Source organism: Photinus pyralis, unplaced genomic scaffold (genome assembly GCF_008802855.1).
Source record: "Photinus pyralis isolate 1611_PpyrPB1 unplaced genomic scaffold, Ppyr1.3 Ppyr1.4_LG7, whole genome shotgun sequence".
NCBI lineage: Eukaryota > Metazoa > Arthropoda > Insecta > Coleoptera > Lampyridae > Photinus > Photinus pyralis.
Window position 1 is genome coordinate 11,590,837 of NW_022170738.1, and position 22,186 is coordinate 11,613,022.

Sequence of the window (22,186 nt, forward strand, 5' to 3'; positions counted from 1 at the left end):
ATACAGTAATCTCTTTTATGAAAAGCAAAGCGTTTCTTTTATTTTATAAATTTACTATTAATAATCACAAAAATATACAGTGTATAATCTTTTAATATAATATATAACAATACACGCTAGGTATATACAAATGACTGAAATATAAAATTTCAAAACGCCAACACGTCAGCCATAATACGAGATTTACAAGCAAATAAAATTGTGAGTTTATCATTGTCACTTATTATCTACATTCCTTCAATGTAAGTATTACAGCTATTATTTGCACATCAAAACGAAACTAATTTGGCACCTACAGCTTTAGGGAAGTACATCGCAATGAAATAAATAACTCCGTAGGTGACCTTAGATTATCATACCGTAGCGGCTGCTTGGTTGTTCGGCAATAACTGATCGCTCTGTATATTTTCGATGTGCCTATACTTTTTGATTCGTTTCCACTCGCCGTTATTGTAATTCATTTGGAAGTGAGTTTCGACGAGCATCGTGAGATATGTCTCATCGGGTTGTAAGACATTTTCTTGGTCCTCCGATAGTTTTATCGTGACTATATTACCTAAATGCGGGCAAGGGTTGTCCCTCGAGCCCGCCATGAAACCGAGAATGAGCGCCTTTTCGGGTCTCGTAACCTTGTTCGCCGTACGGAACATATCTTGAGCCTCCAGCATTTGCTCACGCTACAATTGAGATTAGTAAAAGATTGACGATTGTACACCGGCGGGGATTACCGTAAGCGCGAGTCCTCGCCTTTGCAACGAGTTGGTGGTGGGAGGCTGCTGTATTCGGATTTGGGTGACTTGCTGAATCGGTCGTGTTGTGAGAACGACGGGCGTGCCGATGGGGACCGCGTTCGTGGACTGTTCGCTGACCACGGCCATTCGTTGTCCGGAAGCTGTGGTGGTGAGTAATGGAGGAACCGGGCGTACTGTCGTCGTCACATATTGAGGAGTAACAGTATTGGTTAATATAACAGAGGTAGATGTTGTTAATGTAGGTGCCGTTGTGGTGACTGGTGGAGTTGATGGGGTTGTTGGGGAGACTGTTGTCACTGGAGATGTCGCTGAAATGGGTGTTCATGAGTATTATAACAATTAGGCAATAGAAAAAAGTGCGTTTTTGTCGGTATTTTGAGAATGAGACTGTCAATTGTTTCACCTGTTTTTCTTTCACCATGTCAATGCCAACATATTATACAGGGTGTTTCTAAACATGATGTAAATACAGAACAGGCTAATTCTTTGGCTTGTTTTATGATTAAAAGTTCATATAAGCATAAGGTCTGCAAACACTTTGTTACCGATCTACAGAGTGTTAAAATGTCAACCTTTTTTTTTGTATCCTCTGCAGCTCAAATTTGAAATATGTTACGCTGAAGGGCTACTAACTTCATTGGTCATGTCAATTTGAGTATATACAGGATCTTGGTTTTTCAGGGGTTTTCTACCCTTGAACTTTTTATTGGTGCGCCACTGGTAGATTGTAAAACAAAAATTTAATTTTTTGTGTTATTTAGAAATCAATTTTCGGTAGTTGGCTAAATGAAAGAATAATTTTTAAAATGGTCCAGTAGGCCCTGACTTTATTAGGATGACATCTTGTTTTTAATGTTTTATTAGTTTTGGCAGTTGGCATTGAAAATTGTATCTCGTGTACAGTAGAAAACACCCTGTATATTTTTGAAATCGGAAAGAAAATATCTATCCAATTTAATAAATATTAAATCTTGCCCTCATCTTTTGAAATTAACCATCTTACCAGTAACTTCCAATGACATAGCATACCTGTTGAAGTAACAGTGGTAGATGCAGGTATCGCGGCAGCGTAAGTCGGAGTGGTATTGAGACCTGCCGCGTAATCGGGAGTCGAACTTGTAGTAGCCGGTGGGTTTTGAGCGGCAGTTTCTGAAGCCTTTTTCGCATCCTCCATTTCTAAGCAAACCACACTTAAATTTATTCCGACACAAACCAAACATACCTTGCATTTTCTTCCTCTTTTTAGCAGCCGCGTAACCCAAAGGCTGATCGGCAATATCTAACAGTTTCACACCGCCTTCCTTCCGTCCTGCAGTGGTACGAGATAATTGTGGACGATTGACGGCATTATTATTCAATCCCGCCCTAAATCCGCTCGAAAGCACTCTACTGGGTATACCTTTCAATGGTGCTAAAATCAACTAAATTAACACAAAAAGTCCGACATCGGATAGCATACTTGTATCAGTCATTTTACGTGGCATACCACGCGATCGTACAGGAATAACGGGCGCCGAAGACTTCTTTAAATTTAACGCGACATCTGACGATTTCTGCAATAATTCCGCCCGCAAAAGTGCAGACTTGGGCTTTTTCTTAAGTGTAAAGTGCTTAATCGGCGCAGGTTGCTGTCCAACCTACAAAGAAGCTTTAAAAAACCACTCCCCACGACGAAAGACAAGCGAAATTCACCACAGAAGTAAGTGCTCCCTTATTTAAGTAGTGACATTCCATCGGCAACATAACATGGTCCGCTTGTTTCTTCACCAACTTCCGCAAATCGGTTATTAAATCTGTGAATATCGGGCGAACCTCGTCCAGATCAGCTATTTCCGTATTTAAAGATCCAACGGAAGGATACGTCTTCAGAGCTTCTCCTAGCATAGCGACCCACAGTTCGGAATCGCTGACCGCTACATCCAGAATTTGCTCCAGTTCTATCCTCCACTGCAATTGCACTCGATTACATAACGCATTTACGTAATTAAATGTTTTGGCGGAATAAAAACGAAATTGGGTGCCCCTTTTAGGCTAAGAACAACAAAAACAAGTACCTCTTCAGTATTTCTGCGAGGGATATGAAAGAAACTTAGCAAAAGTTTTAATTTCACTTGCGTTTGAAGATCTGGGAAGCAGTCTTTGATGTTCCTCAAGACTTCGGCATTTAACTGTGAGCAAATAGAGCCTCCGGTCCACGAGTCATTTGAAATTCCGAGTTTGTTGTGAAGCCATAAAGACGTATCGCTGTCACGTACGTTCGCCATTTTCTAAAAAACTGAAGTTTTGTAATTTGTTTACCAACTTCGCACCGATCGATGGAATCTTCTTTACCGACCATGATGCATTAAGACCCGTTTACACGTTGAAGCCTAATCTTCAGATTTCCACCCTGTACATAAAAATATTTTCTCCTCGGTGCTGAGAGGCGAGTTACCTGAAGTCCCGAGGTACCGTTTTCTAGCCACTTGTCAAATTACAAAATGATTTTGCCCATTCATTTTATTTGTACATGTTAGTGAGTAATTAGAGCTTGCAAATTATAAGTAAAACAGAAAATATGAGACTTGCCTATTAGAGGATCACCTTCTCGTATATGCTAAGACACAAAAACTGTTGAGTTGTTGACCTGCAAGTTCAAAAACGTTAGTAAAACTGTCCCCATATTACGTAACAAAGTGTAAGGAAAGTTAGGAAAACTAATTTTCATATACAAACACATATACAACCTGATATTTATTATTATCGGACACTAAATAGTACAATAATTGGAACTGGTTCAGATCTGGGTTGCTACATGTAACACATTTTTAAACAGAGAGCTCATATTTAAAAATATATTTACAATTAAATTAAGTCGTACATGTGAATATGACAAGAATGTTTTTACTAAACAAGTATGTTTCTAACGCTAATCGTAGGTATAATGAAATTAAACTTTATAAAACAGGCTACTTATTAATAATTACAAATCTAAGTTAATAAATCACAAATTACTTTATTTATAGTATGTATTTACACTATACAACGCATATTTTGTCACAATGAATAGTTGAAAGTAACTTAAATTAAAACTACGCGCAAAAAATATTACAATTCTTAATTTAAAAATCTATCAATAAGGAATTTTGCGATTAATATCTTACGTTAGTGCCAGATCTTTCCTCTGCTGCTTTTTCTTGCGACAATCAGGACAGAACCACTGACCTTTGGGAGGAACCATGATACCAACGCACTCGAAGTGGAACCACTCGATCATGCAGTCGTCGGCATCGCACCCGATCATCTCGGAGACCTCGTCGTACGGACAACGACAGTAGCAGTAGAGCGGCGGCTGGTTCGGCGGCTTGTTGAGCAGTGGCGGCGGTTGCGGCGGCTCGTCCTCGGAGCTACTCTCGTTCGATTCGCTGCCGCTGTCCTCTTGCGGCTGCGCGTTGAAGTTCGTTGGCACAAATCCAGCTTGTGGCATTCGTAGATCGCTCAGACGGTGAGGCGGAGGTTCCTCTGGCGGGGGCGGCGGTAGGGTTTTTATGGTGATCGGTGGGACGACCAGCGGCGAGTGCGGCGTCGAACGTGCGGGCGACGGAAGATCCATTTTCCGCCATTTAAACACAGGAGGCTGGTGCTTGTCCTGCTCTTCGTCGCTCGAGTAACCGTAAAATTTGTTCGGTATTCGCCGCCGTTTTGAGGCTCTCAAGCTGGCGTCCGACATATTTGCAGCTTCCCCCAGTTCATCGGTCGTAACGTGACTGGTGAGAAATTGCGGAGTGGGGCACGGGGAGGTTGTAAACGGAGAGTTTTTCGGCAGGGAAATTGTTAGTGGGGAGACTATGGGAGGCTGACATTGGTAATTGGGGACGATGTCTAAAGGAGGAGGGGGTTTCTGTCGCTTTTTCTTTTTTTTCTTTTTGCTTTTGGATTTTTTCTTCAATTTCAACGCTTCAGTTTCGGGCAAGCTCGGAGTAGAGGGCCGGCTAGATTCTAAAACCGCGCCGTTTGTAAGCGAGCCCATTTCCGCTAGTAACATTAGCTCCTTACGCTTTTCCGCTATGAGCTTGTTGGCGAGCTTTTGGGGTTGCTTATCATAAAAATCCTCGTCGGTTTCTGTTTCGGTGGTGTCCAAGTCCGATTCTTCGATGTGCTGCTCGGATGGTGGCGGTAGCTGATTGTCTGTTGCGACAACATCAACTGCGGACGTTTCGCTTTCCTTCTTACTTTTAGCACGTTGCTTTCGACGTTCTCGACGCGCCTGCTGTTTCCTCCTGCCCTCTGAGCTGGAGCTATCCGAATCTGAACTATTCGAGCTAGAACTTGAACTGCCAGAACTGCTGCACGAACAGTTCGACCCACAAGTACAACTAGACGAGTCACTATCACTTGATCCACTACTCGAACTCGGTTTTTTGTCTTTCTTCTCAGGAGGCCGAGGCGAAACAATCGATTTTGGATTTTCCTGAACAGTGTCTTCATGCGGCTGATCTGACTGATTGTTCGAAGAGCAATAATCGTGATCCATACTTTGTGATCTCTCGACTATTGGTTTCGACTCCATCTTATATTCCTGGCTGTAAAACAATAGAATAGTGTCAACTCCAAGGAAGCATTTCTTGGTCGGCTGTTTGTTACAGTTGACAGTAGAAGAAAAGTTTAGTGTCATACATGTAAGTTTCTAATAAATTAGAAAAAAAGAATGAAATGTTGTTGGATTGTATTATGGTGTCACAAGCAATAGTAGGATTTTCCTTAGTTTGCGCAGACGTCATCAATTGTTTTTGGGGAATATTGTAATGCCAACGTTTTAACAAAATAAAATACTATATTAAGATACAAGTGTATAATCAAGTATTTCATGCACGCGCAACGAGTTTAAGGGCACGCCGCGCAATTTGAAACGTTTTGTGGATTTTCTCTTGCTTTTGGTGTCTTTGTTAATTCAGTTCTTGTATTTGTGTAGGTAGACTATGTCAGGGTTTTTGTCCCGAAGAAGGTTTCCCTGACATCGCCCGGTTGTGTGCGTAGTATATTTACACGTTGTTGTCTTTTCTTACCCACAAAATTATGAATTTTTATTCAATTTCTTTTCCCATTTGTGTATAAAAAGAACCGCCAGGTTTAACATCGACTGCTACTCAGATTCCAAAGCGCCGTGAAACGCCCGTAGTTTTGACATGAAAGTTACGGCGGCTCTGCTCGTGAATATGGGGTAAATCAAGATTGTAGTCTGGACTTCTGCTACTAAGTAATGTGGGCGTTGTTATTACGAAAAAACAATCCACCTTGTTAGTAAAAGATCCCGACATAGACAACCTGTTACAAATAACTACCAAAACATTTTTTAGTAATAAATTATGGATGCCTACATATGCATCCTCTTCCATTGTTTGCATGATGCTATGTAAACATACTTACTGATGACGTCATAATCCACGAAAGACGTGCGCGCAAACTAAGGAAAATCCCACTAAACACATAAAAAAGTAACTGTTACCTTAACAAACTGTAATCGTGATCCATCATAACAATATTAACAATATCTTGCTGCGCCATAACAGGCTGTGCCTCCTCCGTACTTTCGGGCAATTCATTTTCAGTCTTTTCAATTTCCTCTTCGGGCTCATTACCGCCTTCAATTTTCTCTTTACTCGCCTGATACAACTTGAAATCGTCCCATATATTTTCCAACACCGGTATCGTGTCGGGTAATGCGGTTTCATCGCCGACACGCTCGGTTTTTGGATTTTCGACATCCGGATTCTCGTTCGTTAAGCTTTCCGCGTCGTTCGACAACTTCGGAGCTTCCTCGTCCGAATCGCTGTCGCTTTCCGAGAGATTGAGTTCGGGCAAATCGTACACGTCGACTATCGGTTTGGTTTTCTTTTCGGCGTCTTCTGTCGAATTTTCGTCCTTGATAGGCGCCGTTTGATCGTCGTCGGAATGGTTTGTAACCGCCTGCGTTTCTTGCGCCTCAAAGCTATCGCCGGGCTGAGTTTCTTTGATTTCCTCAGGCGGTTCGCGATGTTTGAACTCGTGCTTGAGCAACAGCTTTTTCGATACAAACTTTTCCTTGCAATTTTCAAACGAGCACTGGTGGGGAGTCTCCTCCCGGTGCAATCTCTTATGGACTTTTAACGCGACCGCTTTCGTGAAGTTTAAATTACACTCTTCGCACGTGAAGGAACTGGGAGGAATACAAAAGTGATAAATGTGAGGCCACTTCTTTTGCAGGCATTTTTTACATAGTACACTTTCGGTGCCGTGTTTCCAAAATAGGTGCTTCGTAATGTCGGGCTTGTTACGATAGGCGATTCCGCAACGATAGCAGAGATGATGTAACTTGTGCTTCCACACATGATTTGAAAGCTTTGATTGATTATGGCACAATTCTAAGCATACATCGCACGCATGATGCCGTTTTCGAAGATGTACCATCAACCTGTAACACCGTAAAGTTAACTAGAAAATGTGAACTATATTTTAAATTCGTAAGACTAGTTTTGATTATTGCAGGAAACAAAAGAGGGTTTTGGCACACAGCACGTTGAACTATATTTTTTGATTTTCTGCATTTAAATTAGGAATCAAAAAACGTACTTTTAGTAAAAAATATTTTTAAATCGATTTCTATTTCTTTATCCAAACAAACAAAGGAAATGTAAATCCTTCGCATCCATTTTTTCAAACTCGTCATTGAAAAAAATATTGTTAGCAAACTATTTAAAGAAGTAACAAAAGATCCTTGCGACAATAGCGCATTTTACTAAGTGTCAAAGGTTACTTGCCATATTTTAAGATTGATTGATGGTTAATTTCGAAATAACCTACACCAATAACACCAATTTTGTTCAAAACGAACCAAACATTACAATGAAATATACAGGGAGGTTCACGTACCCCGTTCGTTACTAAGTTGAACAATTTGGTTCAGACACATAATCGAATTGCGAATTGAAATAAAGTAATTTCAAGATGGCACCGCTTCCGTAAATACCGGAAGTTGACGCTCACCTTTTTCTATTTTTTTAAATGTGCCTTTTTATTCTGAATTCAACACATTTAAAATTTGCGTACCTCTCTGTCATAGTCCATTCAAAAATTCATCTCTCAAACCGTTCGAGATAAGTGAGTGCTTTTTAGCAGTCAGCGGTAACACAAAAAATTCCTTCCACTTTAAGGATTCGATTATAAAAAAAAGCACTCGCTTATCTTGAAAGGTTTAAGAGATATGAATTTTTGAATGGCACTGCATCTTCAAATGCGTCAAAGAACAAAATAGCGCATTTAAAAAAAAAATAGGGAATGATCTATTTTAAAAAAACAAGATGGCGCCAACTTTCAGTATTTACGGAATCGACGCCATCTTGAAATCATTTTATTATCCTTTCAAGATCAAATTTACGCCGAAACCGTCTATTCACAATGGTCGATTATGGGTGTAAATCAAATTCCAACTGCAAGCTTAAAAACGTCTAACGAACGGGGTACGTGAGTCTCCCTGCATTTTTTGCAACTAGTTACTGTCACTTTCTAAAGAGTTATGAAAGAAATACTTAAATACTATTCAACTCCCGATAATTTTTTTAATGGATGGCCATAGTTACAATATGTCCTTGTACCTGAATCAGTTCTGTAAAGGCCAGGTAATTGAACTTATAGCATTAGTACCTAAACGCACATGTCGTTTTTCATTCGCCAAAACCAGAAGGTTCAGGAATGAGGGAAAACAGTTGCGAAAATAAGACTTTGATCTATTATTGGCTAAATTGCAATTGTATGGGTTTGGAGTGAATGCATTGAAATGGTTCCATAGTTACGTGACAAATAGGTGCCAAGCTGTGACATTCAATAGTTCGAGATCTGGTCTTGCTTCAATTCATACAGGTGTTCCACAAGGAAGTATATTGGGACCTATATTGTTTTCAATATTTACAAGCAACTTTACTTTTCTTGTGACATTGATAACTTTAAGGAAAATTTGTGATGACCTTAGAAGTGTAAATGACTATTGTAAACGTAATGATTAAGAATAAATCCTAGTAAGACAACTGCGATGTGCATATGTCGAGACTTATATAGACAGCGACTTGATTTGGAAAATTATAGGCTGCAAATAGATGGCCAGAATATTACGTGGGTGAATCAAGCAAAAAATTTGGGAGTGTTGTTCGATAGTTCATTTAGTTTTGAACCTCATATAAATAAAGTTTATAGTTTGGCATTTATGAAACTTAAATCTTTAAACAATTTAAAATACGTGCTATCTGTGAACACTAAACTTAACCTAATAAAAGCCCTTATATATCCGCATCTTGATTACTGTAGTGCAGTATATCATAACACACTAACACTTGACTCCAAATATAAACGATATACGATTTGTGGCATTAGTTCCATATCACACCATATTTAGAACGTCACAATCATTTTATGTTGCTCAACGAATTAAATACTCATTTTGTCTTTTTTTATACAAACTAAATAGGGAAAAACAACCTAAATATATGTACAATTGCATAAGAAAGAGGTCAGATACACATAGTTTAAATTTAAGATTAAATAATGGGGTCATCCCGCCTTCATTTTTTATTTCTGATCCACAAAGTACATTAAAAATAAAAAGACCCGTGTGTCCTCAATTTTTATTTGCGAGTAAAATAAACCCAAAATAAATTATTGAAAAGATGTGTTTTTAGTCCGAATTTGAAACGCTTCAGACTAAATACGTCACAAACCTACAACCAATCACGTAGAAGTGAGCTGGCAACCTTACGCGAGGGTCTGACGTTTGTCACATTTGACGTTTTGAGAGGGATGTTTAACTGCATCTAGCACGAAAGTGACAAGTACCTGTGACAGATGACGCAAGTTATAAATGCCATTCTCCTGCAATATTGCCAAGTCGTTATGTCATCTGAATGGTTCTAGGAGCTGATTGGTCGGGCTTATTACGTCACAGAGCCCGCCACAATCATATCGTTTTGAATAAACCTTTAAAACCGCACATGTTCATTATTTTTTTGCTAATCAGCCTCTATTTTTAAATAAACTTTTACTGTCCAAAAAAATGTTTTATGGTTTCAGGTACACGCTTATTAAATTAGAACTGCGGAATTCAACTATACTGTAAACCCCCATTTTACCATTCCACAGCATCACACAAACAAATTTAAAGGAAGTTTTACTTATAATGCGATATAATTTCTCAATCAACTATTTCCTTATTTAAACCATTTGTTTGCTGCTTTTAAAAGCTTAGTAGTTGAGATGGTATTTAGCGAGGTATTTAGCAATCAAATTTAAAATGGTACCTAGTTCAATTGTCGAATTTATAAGATTTAAGGATATTGCTATTTTGTTATTATCTCTTATTTTCTTTGTTTGTTTTCCTTTTTCTAAGATTATGATTACTGTATTTTTAAAATTATTAATCAATTATAATGAAATTAATGTATCTTAAAATATGTATTTACATGTTATATAGTATTGTTTGTTTGGAAGGGTGGTAGACCACCATAAGGCGAACCCTTAATCATTTGCTATTCATTTTTTTATTTTTGTATGGCAATAAACGTTATTATTATTATTATTTTCTAAATGTCTAAACGGCAATGACTCCTTAATTCTTAAATTTTGTGCCGTTATACCATCCGTCCGGGTTTCTCCGGATTTGTCCTAGTTTAGAGGGCGTCCGAGAAGCATCCGGGCGGGGTTTCATTGGTAGTCCGGGTTTTGGGCTACTGAGGCATCTATGAGTTTCTGTCAAAATTTAACCTAACAAGATAAACTTTTAAGCGCCAATCAGCTTTGGTTACAATTTTTTAAAACACCGAATCCTCATTTATACAAAATTGCCTAGTGCTTTTTTTGCATTCCTGCTCATAATGCCAACGTTGAAAGAATATTTTCAATAGTGGCATAACCTTGGGCATAACAGTGGACCAAAGAAAGGAATTTATTGAATATTGAAACAGTCTAGCTCAGTGTTTCTCAACGGAGGCCATATGGCTCCCTCCATGAAGTATTTCTTGGGGGCCACGAACGAAAGACAGCATATTGGTAGGCCACGGAAACTTTTCAGTGGGCCACGAAAATTCACTCCTGCAATATCGTACTGAAATATTAAAATTAAATAAATTTACCAAAAATGGTCAGTATTAAAATTATACCACAATAACCCCGTATCCTTGTTTGTGTTATCTCAGTGTACCTTCCCTAGAAAATAATAAATGCGAATCACAACTTTAAATTTAAATGTTTACAAATGGCAAACTCACAATCCAATTGATCTAGACGAGATACCGGAAAATGTTTGTAATTTTTTTCTAACACGACTAACACCCCTCTACCGCCTACCAGGAAAATTTCTCTGCAGATTTTTAAAGAAAATTTCAGCGTCAAAACAAAATGAGCTTGAAAATGGTTTCTTGATAACTAAAAAATAACTCAAATTAATTTTGATCTAATTCTAAAGTGTTTAAAATATTGAAATGTCACATTTAATGGCCTATATTCTATACATTTTTGTGCAGTCTGAGAAAAACGTAAACGGGTCTAAAAACACGTATAAAGCTACTAAAATTTCAAAAATTTCCTGAGGTATGCCCACCCCCTCCCTAGCGGAGGAGTCCATACCCCCCAGGTCTAACGCGGAGGGGAACCACAGAGATAAATAACATTCACAAGTAGGCCACCAGTAAAACAAGTTAAAAAGTAATCGTAAACGATTTACATAAAGCGCATTTCCACTTGCATTCATTTCCCATTTGTAAGATGCAACTTCTGTTAAAATCGTAAAATCCGTCCACAAATATGAAAGATAACGTTGCACATGAGCAATCCATTTTTGACATGCTATTTCAATTTCAGTTTATAAGAAGTATTTCATTTCAATGCTTTTCTAAATAAGAAAGTTGGAACTGCGCATGCGCAAACCTAAATTTGGAAACTAATGTTAGATTTTCCTTTGTTCCAAGCGCCAAAGTATCAAATTTCATTTAAATGCTTCCATAAATAAAAAAGTTGACACTGCGCATGCGCAAAACCAAATTTTGAAACTGGCGTTAGATTTTCCTTTATTCCAAGTGCCTATGTATCACATTTCATTTAAATTCTTCCATAAATAAAAAAGTTGGCACTGCGCATGCGCAAAAACAAATTTTGAAACTGGCATTTGATTTTCCTTTATTCCAAGCGCCTATGTATCAAATTTCATTTCAATTCTTCCATAAATAAAAAAGTTGGCACTGCGCATGCGCAAAACCAAATTTTGAAACTGGCGTTAGATTTTCCTTTATTTCAAGTGCCTATGTATCAAATTTCATTCAAATACTTTTATAAGAAAAAAAGTTTGCAATTCGGTTTATAAATGGTCGAGATGCGAAAAGGGCACTGTGAATTTTGAATCGATTCGACTCAACTTTTGGCATTGCGTATTATATGGCTAAGGCTATGCCCATATTGAATTTCATGCAATTCAGTTCATAACTAACGGAGATGTAAAAGCGATCGGACATTTCTAAACAAAATTATCGTTCACACGGACAGATAGAGGGACAGACAGGCACAGGAACAGACGGACAGACCAACAGACAGACGACAGACAACAATACAAAATTATAAATGATCTCTAGGATGGTTAATAAACGGCAAAAGTGTAAAATTATGGAACATGTAAAAAACGGTTTGTTGGTTTTTTTACAATAACTTTTTTAGCAATAAACGCAGAAAAAATTCCTTCCTTGGTACAAGACTCGACACCATAGCGAACCAAATAGCGAAAAAAGTAGAACAATAGCTCTTAAGATAAAGAACTAGTAGCGTCGCAAAAGTAGCGGACGGACGGACGGACGGACAAAGTGGCCACAATAGCGCGTTTTTGTTTTATTTTTGTGGAAATGCGCTAAAAAGGTTGAGAAACACTGATCTAGCTAGTTAGTGATAAAAATAAAGTACAATTTCAAAGACTATTTCTTTAGAAAATATTTTTTTTATCAAATTCAGTTGATATGTCCGGGTTTATAATCCCTAAATCCGGGGTTTTCACGCTTCCTGTCCTAGTTGGCAGAATTTTGAGATGGCAACCCTAGTTATACCGGATTTGTAACTTTTACAGTTTTCAAGATCCCCATGCTGTTCACTTTCATCTTGGGACACATGGTATACAGGGTGGGCCATTAGTGTGTGGGTAGAAGATTGTGGGTTTATTAACGCGCATATGTAAAATTCATAGTGGGGGAATGTTGAAGGATCCACAAGATTACAACGTAAAAATATTTTCAACGAAATTGCAGTTGTTATACAGGGTGATTTATATCAGTTACATTTTTTTAATGGAGCCCACTGTATATTATTACATTTTTCGATTCTTTGGTAAATTTTAGTGTGACTTTATATATTACACATGATATCTAAATTGAGTCGTTTAGCCACAATTCGTCGTTTTTTCAAAAAGTATCCAGTAAAAATTGAATATCGCAGTTATCATAAAACATAGAAAGCCGTGGCACTAATCATGAAATGTACTAACATACGTCGAACGGCTAAAGTTAAACTTCTTTTGTGTTAAAAAAAATCACTCCTTCAATTTTCAAAATTTCAATCGAAGCTAACTTGGTTTTTTTAAATGGAACTACCGAGTTTTTTTTATTGCATTAAATTTAGAATTTGATTACCTTTCTACCGATATGTATCTTTTACATATTTTTTGTAATTCAACAATTTCTAATAATTCACAGTGTTTCTCGATTTTCAAAGCCTCTCAGTGTTTAGTAGGCCGTTAAAAATTATAAACAATTGAATTTATATAAAATTTACTCCAAATAAAACAAAATAAAGTTTAAATAAAAATAAAAGAAAAATATACAAGGGGTTCCATTTAAAAAATGCAGCTTTGATATAAATCACCCTGTATAACAATTGCAATTTCGTTGAAAACATTTTGGGTTGTAGTGTTAAGGGTCCTTCAATATTCCCCCACTATGAATTTTAAATATGCGCGTTAATAAACCCACAATCTTCCACCCACACGCGAATGGCCCACCCTGTATAATGTTATTTTTGTGAATACTTTTGCTGCATTAATATTTTGTTCTACATAATTATGTATAAGGGGAGAAATATTACTATTAAAAAAATTTCTCATTTGTAATTTATTTTGAACTAAAAACTGTGATCTTGGGGAGGGAGGGGGGCTAAGTTAGGGACATTTGGTGTTGTTCATTAATATTTTGCTCTACATATGTATAACGGGAGAAATATTATTATTAACAAAATTTCTCATTTGTAATTTATTTTGAACTAAAAACTGTGATTTTGGGGAGGGAGGGGGGGGCTAAGTTAGGGACATTTGGTGTTGTTCATTAATATTTTGCTCTACATATGTATAACGGGAGAAATATTATTATTAACAAAATTTCTCATTTGTAATTTATTTTGAACTAAAAACTGTGATTTTGGGGAGGGAGGGGGGGGCTAAGTTAGGGACATTTGGTGTTGTTCATTAATATTTTGCTCTACATATGTATAACGGGAGAAATATTATTATTAACAAAATTTCTCATTTGTAATTTATTTTGAACTAAAAACTGTGATTTTGGGGAGGGAGGGGGGGGCTAAGTTAGGGACATTTGGTGTTGTTCATGAGTAAAAACTAAGTTAATTTTTTTTGTATGCGAAAATTACCGGGATCCCTGTGATTGACTTCAAAGAAAATCTATTTCTCTCTCTTTCAGTTTAGCATATAATAAACCTCTCTCTCTCTCTAGCTTACTTTACTTACCTAAATGCTGACGGCAAGTCATCGCAAACGCACATGCAACAACGAAATGTGATGTCATTATTTAGTTCGTAAACTCCGGGACACAAATGGCAAATAAGTTCGCTATAGCTATAAAAGTTCGACTTGCACATAATACACAAAAGTATCGTCTTCGCGTGCATTTTTCGATTATGCAAGTAAAGTTCCTTGTGTACGGACGTCGCGTACCGGCACTGAAAGCATTCGTAAACGTGCGAAAAAGTCAATCCCTCCTCGGGCGAGACCGATTCCAAATTAAAATAAAGTTTCTGGAGATCCGGCAGGCTCTCCTTGATACGCATCACAAAACTCTCGGGAATCAACTCCTCCGCGGTTATACTGTTCACGATAGCCGAGAACCTATGCTCGGCGATCGCGTGCAGACCGAGTTGCTTACCGTTCACCGCGATCTTTCGAGCGTGATTACAGTAAACGCACACGGGAATCGTCTCGCGTAGACACTTTTGCAGCAGGATCTGTATGTCGAACTTGTCGAGCGGATGCTCTAACTGCAACTCGACGATTGGCACTTCCGAACCAGCAATGGTCAGTGCCGGTTCGGCATTCACCAACGGATCCTTGTTTTCTTTTTCGTCGCTTACGTTTACCGGATCATCGACGGGTTCGTCGACGGGCTCAAGTTCCATCATCAGTTTATCGCTGTCGTCGCTTTCTTCTTTGTCTAAATACTGCTGCACTTGGCGCAGGTTTAATGTTACCTTTGGAACTTTGCGCGTATCCTCCTGTTCGACGTCCGACATTTTGTCATCTAAAACGGTCTCCTCCTCCTCCTTGGGGTTTTGGGGAGACGGTGAGTCGTATTTAGGCGATTCTGGCGTGTCGTCCATTTCAGATTCGGATTCCTTTCTTTCACTATCAGACAACTTTTCAGCAGACATTTCTTCCTCTTCTGACAGTTTGACATCTTCAGATTTTTTTATGGTTTCCATGGTGTCTAAATTGTCAGGTGTAACTTGATCCATTTCATCTGGTTCAGTCTCGGGACATTCGGTTGGCTCGACTGTTGGGGCAGGTTCATCGAGTTCTGGCTGCTTTTCGTTCGTTTCCGTGTCGCCTTGTTCTTCCATAGTGTCACCGGTTACGTGCTCGATGAAGTTCTTGTTTTTGGTTTGTTTCGGATTCGCGTTTGGTTGTTTCTGATTTTGAGGTTGTCTGATTTTGTTTGTGTTGTTTTTAAGTTTGCTTTCATTAAGCGCCTTCGTTTTAATACAACAGACGTGACCGAAAAAATTGTCCTGCTCGCTAAACACCTTCTCACATTCGCAACACATTAAATAGCACGGTTCTTTGTACACGTGAAAGAAGTCTTCCTCCGTATTCAATTGACTTGGCACACAATTATGTTTCGTAACTAAATGTAATGATAGTTTTTCCGATTGTGAAAACATACCTAGGCAATATAAGCATATAAATCGTTTATGTATCTCGCGCATGTGCAAAAAGAGATTCCAGTTTTCGTAATACGTCCCGCACGCAGAACACAAATAAACCTTACGCGTCACGCGAAAGTTCGTGGATGGGGCTGTTGTGGTCGTCGCAGTCGGCGATAAAATTGGGCCTTCGCCCGTACACTCCACTTGATGTTCGTTTAACAAGGCGAGCGACGCGAACCCTTTAAGCGTACACCTCGAGCACTTAAATTGCACGGTCGGTTGCAACCCTAAATATTGCGCGTACTCGCGCAACTTCGGACTTCCGAGCTTTTTTTTCTTAAAACCCTTCCTCAGGTGCGCCGTCGACAGTATTGCCACGTTATTTCTCGTTTCTTCGACCTGAAACTGTTCTATTAACTAATATTCGTTCACGTTTCTTTCGTAAGGGTTGGCGTTGGACAATTTCTAATAGGGTTAAAGGAATCTGCTCAAAACAATATGTCTGTTCGTTAACAAGGAACCTGACTAAATAGTCCAGTCAGAATAGGTTAAAATCCGGGAGCACCTTGCAAAAATACAAAGTTTCTGAAACTTTGGTATGTTGTTCGGTGATGTTCAGTAGTACTTTGACCGATTATTCTAACAAAATTTCCTTGTCAACTTCAAGGGGCCCAAAAAACCTATACATTTTTGGACGTTTTAAAAATATTTTTGCTTCCAGCACGATAACAGTCAATCCGACACAAAATTGTACTCTCATTTTGAATGAAATGTTTATGTGTAGAGCCCTCTATCCATTAATCATCTACCAAGAAGCTAAACATCAATAAATATAGCATGCTACGATCGTGCTACTACCTTATTTCCCTCGTTATAACCAAACTTTTTAGGATCAAAAATTGAAACTATTTCACATATTTTGAGGTTAAGAAATTCTTTTTTTGACACATGGTTTTCTAATGCAACCGCCATTTTGAATTGACAACATGGATCATGTTAGATTTTCCTTTATTCCAAGTGCCTATGTATCAAGTTTCATTCAAATGCTTCCATAAATAAAAAAGTTGGCACTGCGCATGCGCAAAACCAAATTTTGAAACTGGCGTTAGATTTTCATTTATTCCTATGTATCAAATTTCATTCAAATACTTTTATAAATAAAAAAGTTTGCAATTCGGTTTATAAATGGTCGAGATGCGAAAAGGGCACTGTGAATTTTGAATCGATTCGACTCAACTTTTGGCTAAAGCTATGCCCATATTGAATTTCATGCAATTCAGTTCATAACTAACGCAGATCTAAAAGCGATCGGACATTTCTAAACAAAATTATCGTTCACACGGACAGATAGAGGGACAGACATGCAGACAGACAAAGGAACAGACGCGACAGACCAACAGACAGACAGCAATACAAAATTATAAACGATCTCCAGGATCGTTAATAAACGGCAAAAGTGTAAAATTATGGAACATGGAACAATAAACGCAGAAAAAATTCCTTCCTTGGTGCAAGCCTCGACACCATAACGAACCAAATAGCGAAAAAAGTAGAACAATAGCTCTTAAGATAAAGAACTAGCAGCGTCTCAATGAACGAGCGGACGGACGGACAGACAAAGTGGCCACAATAGCGCATATTTTTTCTTTTTGTGGAAATGCGCTAAAAAAAGCTTTCTAATGATCTATTACATGACGTATGTTGCGATTTAAAAAAATTCAAGATGGCGATTGCACTAAAAAAATTTGTATAACCTCAAAATATGTGAAATAATTTCAAATGAGAGTTCTAGTTTTTATGTCACACTCACATCTCAAACGGTGTATAACATACCAGGTGATTTATTTATCTTGAGACAATTTATTTAATACCTTGATAGAATAATCTTTTTTGTAAAATCGCTGGTGACCTTGTCGATGACCTCAGGGTCAACATTAGAATTCCGAATGGACACCCTAATGAAACTCGAAAATGGGAAGAGCGGGAAATTGTACTATCGGACAGTTTCCTATTAATTTTCAAACCGATAGACCATATACATACATATCTTTGCGCATGTGCAGAAGTAACGTTCTTATTTATGAATTAACAGTAGCGCCCTTTACTAAACGCAAATCGATCCATTAAATTAAACAGGTAAAAAGACGCGAGGGTCAGTGGATCCAACCCCTGAAAATTGACTTTTTGCCATTTTTCTCGTGTGGGCCGTGAAAAGGCCTTTAAAATGATACCATACATTATACCTTCTACTTCTGGTTGCACTTACTATTACAGTTACATTTTTGAGTATTTATCAGCATTTTGAGGTATTTTTTTAGAAAATAAAGTATTTTCAGGTATTTTTTGTAAAAAAGGGTATGCGCACATCTAATTTTTATTATATGCGTTATGTTTGCCTTTACTAGAAGCATCTGTGGTTAAAATTTCAAAAAAATATCTCAATAAACAAGAAAGAAATTTTTCTTGGTTGCGGTACCAAACGTACTTTTGTTTTTCTAAAAGTTGTAATTCCCTTATTTTAAGGACTATTGAAAAAAAAGCATTAAGTATTATTATTTGTTTCAAATAGTAAAATCGTGATCGATCAAAAATTTTTTAGTGGGCGGGGTTTCAGCCAAGGTTGCTAAAACCGGGATGCCATATTCGAAATCTCCATTAAAAAGTGTCTGAATAATATGTTAATTAGAAATGTCTAGTACAATTAGTTTACCATGAAAAAGTTAAAAATGGAAATCAGAAATTTTCGTTTTTTTGCGATATTTTCAAAACCATTGAAGATATTATAAATTTCTTTTTAGATTATTATTCAGCACGAAAATTTTGTCATGAATGAGTTGCGAGGTATCAATCTTGGAATGATCTCATCAAACCAAATGATACTTTATATTATGGTACTTTAATTTTTATAAGAGTACAATAAAATTTTATGATGGTTATCACCTCGGTTATCACACTGGAAGCAAAAATACAAAAAAGTCCAAACATTTCTAGGTTTTTTAGGCCCCCTGAAGTTAGCACAAAGAAATTTTTGTTGGAAAAATTGGACACAGTACTACTGAACGTTACCCAACAACATATCAAAGTTTCAGAAACTTTACATTTTTTGCAAGCTCCAACTCCGATACTGACTGGACTAAATTCAGAGATCTCGATCAATGTACATGTGAACCTACATTTATCTCCAAGCGATATATCACCGTTATATAACATAATTGTTTAAATTAATAACATACTAGGGACGAGACTAGGGACCATTGCAATGGCATAAATGTATTAAAATGGCAACATTTAAGTATTTTATGTAAATGTCATACTATTTATCATTAACACATACAATTTTCCAAGACCAACCCTCAGGAAACAAGTGAACGTAATATAGACTTGAAGGATTAACCTTTTGAACATAACATGGTGATAGATATAGCAGCTAAATTGCTATCAATCATTATCAGAAATCACCAGTGAGTTACCTGTTCAGTGACCATAAATAAATAGTAATTGCATATGCTCAGTTAGTGGACCCAGTAAACATACTCCATCAAAGAAACAAAAATCTTTAATGTTCCCAAACAATGCAATAAATACTTGTCATGACCGGTGAGTTTCCTTTAAACAATTGGTAATTTAAAAGGGGGAGGGGACATTTGCATATGCGTTTATAAGTTTTCTTAGAACAATTGATAAATTAAAATGAAGAGGGGGAGGGGGGTACACTTGCATATGCATTTGTTAAAGAAATTCAGTTCTATGGCTAATGTTTTGAATCATTTGCCATCTACAACTGTAAAAAACGTAATAAGCATTACTGTATACATGTATATGTCATCAGACCCGCCACTGTAGTAAAAACTCAAGAAAATGAAGTAAATGTGCTGTAATTGTGGGTAGAAGTAGAAACATCCATATGATCATGTTGATTTTCTCGCTTAGAACCACTAGTTCACTGTAAATTGAAAACTCATTTACCTCTGGTAAATTACATCTGAGAAAGTTCCAGTCTTGAGGAAACAAAAACAGAAAGATTCCTTACAAGACTAAAGATTTACCGTATTTACAAATAAGAGACACAGTTCGGGTGACAGATTTACATAAATACAAACTATGAATCTGAAATCAACAATTGCACAACTTGTCAACGATCAATCCGATACTCAGCTAAAGAAACTGAGATACAAACAGGCAGAAACATTAAATCGCCTAATTGGCAATGACTTGTCCTTGAGAAAAATATTAAATAACATCTTCCTCTCCTTCAGCACCTACGCTACATACCTCATTCACATCCCCTTTATCGCCTTGCACCGAATTTTTATCCAAATCCTTATTATTATGTAACTCGGACAGCTCAAAGAGCGACTCGTTAAAGTACGGATTGGTGGGTGGCTCGTACTCGTCGTCGGTTTCGCTTTTAATCCGCTTGAACCCCTTGAAACCGCCCTCGGGCGACAATGGGATCTTACGTTTACGACTGTACAGCGGCCTTTCGTCGATTACCAAATTATCGTAGTCGGAGCTCTCGCTTGCGTCTGAGTTTTCGAGTTTCGTATCGCCATTCACTTTCAACGGTTTACTAATGGCGTCTTCGTCACTTTCTAGCTTCGGTTCCTCGGATACGTTCACCTCAACGTTCTTCAGCGGTACTGGCATGTCTGACGTGTTTGATTCTTTGTTTAAATCATCTTCCATTTCGAAGTTGTTAGGATGCTTCTCGAAAAGCTTTTGATAAAGTTAGGAATTTGTTGGTTAAGTACTTACTTGTCAAACTTTTACATTTTTTAGGTAAAATTGAATGGGTGCCCGAATTTTGGAGTGTTTCAGGGCACTTTTACGTAATTTTGCGTATGACTGCCCCCAGACGAAGCCATTACAGTTGGGAAAAACACACTTCTACATCATACAACAAATTACTCTTACACTCGATATTATTTAACTTTTTTATTGTAAAATCTGATAAACGTAAATATTTCGCTCTGTAATTCGCGTCAACGACTACGTATAAATGTTTATTAATAACAATTTACGTCTCCCCGCCTGAAAGGTTAGTATCATGGTACTCCATTTTGACTACACTATTTACATTTTATGATTTCGTAATTGCGATAACTAATGAATTGTTTAAAGTGAACCATTAAGTAACAAAGTCAGTGTAAAAACGGGAAAATGCTAAAATAAAGTGTTTTTGGATAAAAGTCATTTTATTTTAATTTTCTGCGACATATTTGGAATATTGACAATCATGCGCCCGCCTACTAACGTCCTCCATTTTTTGTCAAGATCCATACGTTACGTCACAAAAACACGTCGCCCAACAACTACTACCTCCATCTAGCGACAAGTTCAGCAACTAAACATTTTTTTCTTTATGTACGGGGTGCTTCACTACTAACACCACCTTTTCCTTTTTCCGGAAGTCGCGACTCTGGCCGTGGAAGCTTCCGGTCTGACAGGTCAAACTGGTTTAAGTTCACGCTCCGAAACTACCACATCTAGTGGCGCTACCGCCATCCAAAGGAAGGCCTCCAAGACTTACTCCGGTCAGACAGGCGCCAGGCAAACACCCAAATGTAAATAAGAAGATACAACTCCTGGCCGACCTACAAAAAAAAAGAGATTGTCAGTAACCTCCCGTCGATGTGAGAGGCTGCTAAAGGTTAAAGACCTGCTAAATATCCACTCCCGGAGAGGAGAGAGGAAAAACTATTCTCTGCATATATTGTGTTACTGTAAAGCATATAACGAGGTCAAACCATAGGTTCTTTGGGGAAATAAAGATGTACAAGGGAATATTATAATAGCATCCTGCTTCCTGGAAGATTTCTTCAAGGCTTTTGACATCCTAAAGGGGCGAAATTAAAACTTGAGGGTACAATAATACCTAAGGCCGCGGTACAGAGATCGATATGTACTCTAGGCAGCGAAGCTTTAATTGGCTGGTGTCAAAATGTACAAGGGCTCTATAGAGTGCTGAGAAAGCTTTGAAAATGCATTAGAGCTCTGGTAAATGTTTGAGCCTTTTATACATATTGAGAACTTTCTTTAACCTGTAATAGGACGAGCAAAGAAAGCTCTTGCAGGATATAACGTTCCCTAAAGGACACAGAAAGTCTGGCAAAGACCTAAAACAAGTCCGGAAATGGTCTGCAATGACTCTTTCTTCCCTTTTTTTTGAGGGTTTTTTTAATTGCTGAACGGGTGGCTGGTGTTGAATATTTTAAGTACAAATTATGCACATTTGCTCGGAAGTTACTGCA

At 37.8% G+C, this 22,186-nt stretch overlaps 2 protein-coding genes and 1 long non-coding RNA gene across 5 annotated transcripts; all 3 read right to left on the bottom strand.

Annotated features, from left to right (window-relative positions):
- Window positions 1–75: 75 nt before the first annotated feature.
- On the bottom strand, window positions 76–3,033 carry LOC116177232 (negative elongation factor A). Its single transcript, XM_031496144.1, has 7 exons — window positions 2,807–3,033; window positions 2,445–2,699; window positions 2,212–2,389; window positions 1,975–2,163; window positions 1,782–1,928; window positions 729–1,060; window positions 76–677 (listed from the first exon to the last, which is right to left on the bottom strand). The coding sequence occupies exons 1-7, from the start codon at window positions 3,014–3,016 to the stop codon at window positions 354–356; spliced, it is 1,635 nt and encodes a 544-aa protein (XP_031352004.1). The 5' UTR covers window positions 3,017–3,033; the 3' UTR covers window positions 76–353.
- Window positions 3,034–3,572: 539 nt separating this feature from the next.
- Window positions 3,573–21,452, bottom strand: LOC116177233. 3 transcript variants are annotated; one of them, XM_031496146.1, is made up of 5 exons: window positions 20,691–21,452; window positions 20,208–20,651; window positions 14,524–16,340; window positions 6,238–7,182; window positions 3,573–5,314 (listed from the first exon to the last, which is right to left on the bottom strand). In XM_031496146.1, exons 2-5 carry the CDS (start codon window positions 20,619–20,621, stop codon window positions 3,892–3,894), a joined length of 4,599 nt encoding a protein of 1,532 aa, XP_031352006.1. In that variant the 5' UTR covers window positions 20,622–20,651; window positions 20,691–21,452; the 3' UTR covers window positions 3,573–3,891. The 3 variants fall into 3 exon arrangements, with proteins under 3 accessions (XP_031352006.1, XP_031352007.1, XP_031352005.1); XM_031496147.1 differs by having other exon boundaries at window positions 14,524–16,334; window positions 20,208–20,639; window positions 20,691–21,451; XM_031496145.1 differs by having other exon boundaries at window positions 20,208–20,639; window positions 20,691–21,451.
- On the bottom strand, window positions 9,846–11,439 carry LOC116177236. Its single transcript, XR_004146631.1, has 3 exons — window positions 11,021–11,439; window positions 10,913–10,958; window positions 9,846–10,857 (listed from the first exon to the last, which is right to left on the bottom strand). It is a non-coding gene; the product is annotated as an uncharacterized LOC116177236 (long non-coding RNA).
- Window positions 21,453–22,186: the final 734 nt, after the last annotated feature.

Excerpts from the sequence above, each read along its gene's own strand:
- LOC116177232 (XM_031496144.1), bottom strand. The coding sequence starts at position 3,016 with ATGGCGAACGTACGTGACAGCGATACGTCTTTATGGCTTCACAACAAA. Across the intron at positions 1,929-1,974 it reads AAAGAGGAAGAAAATGCAAG|AAATGGAGGATGCGAAAAAG; the intron begins GTATGTTTGGTT and ends TGGTTTGCTTAG. Across the intron at positions 1,061-1,781 it reads TACCACTGTTACTTCAACAG|CGACATCTCCAGTGACAACA; the intron begins GTATGCTATGTC and ends CACCCATTTCAG.
- LOC116177233 (XM_031496146.1), bottom strand. The coding sequence starts at position 20,621 with ATGGAAGATGATTTAAACAAAGAATCAAACACGTCAGACATGCCAGTA. Across the intron at positions 16,341-20,207 it reads ATAAAGGGGATGTGAATGAG|TTTCAGGTCGAAGAAACGAG; the intron begins GTATGTAGCGTA and ends TTAATAGAACAG. Across the intron at positions 7,183-14,523 it reads GACTTGCCGTCAGCATTTAG|GTTGATGGTACATCTTCGAA; the intron begins GTAAGTAAAGTA and ends ACGGTGTTACAG.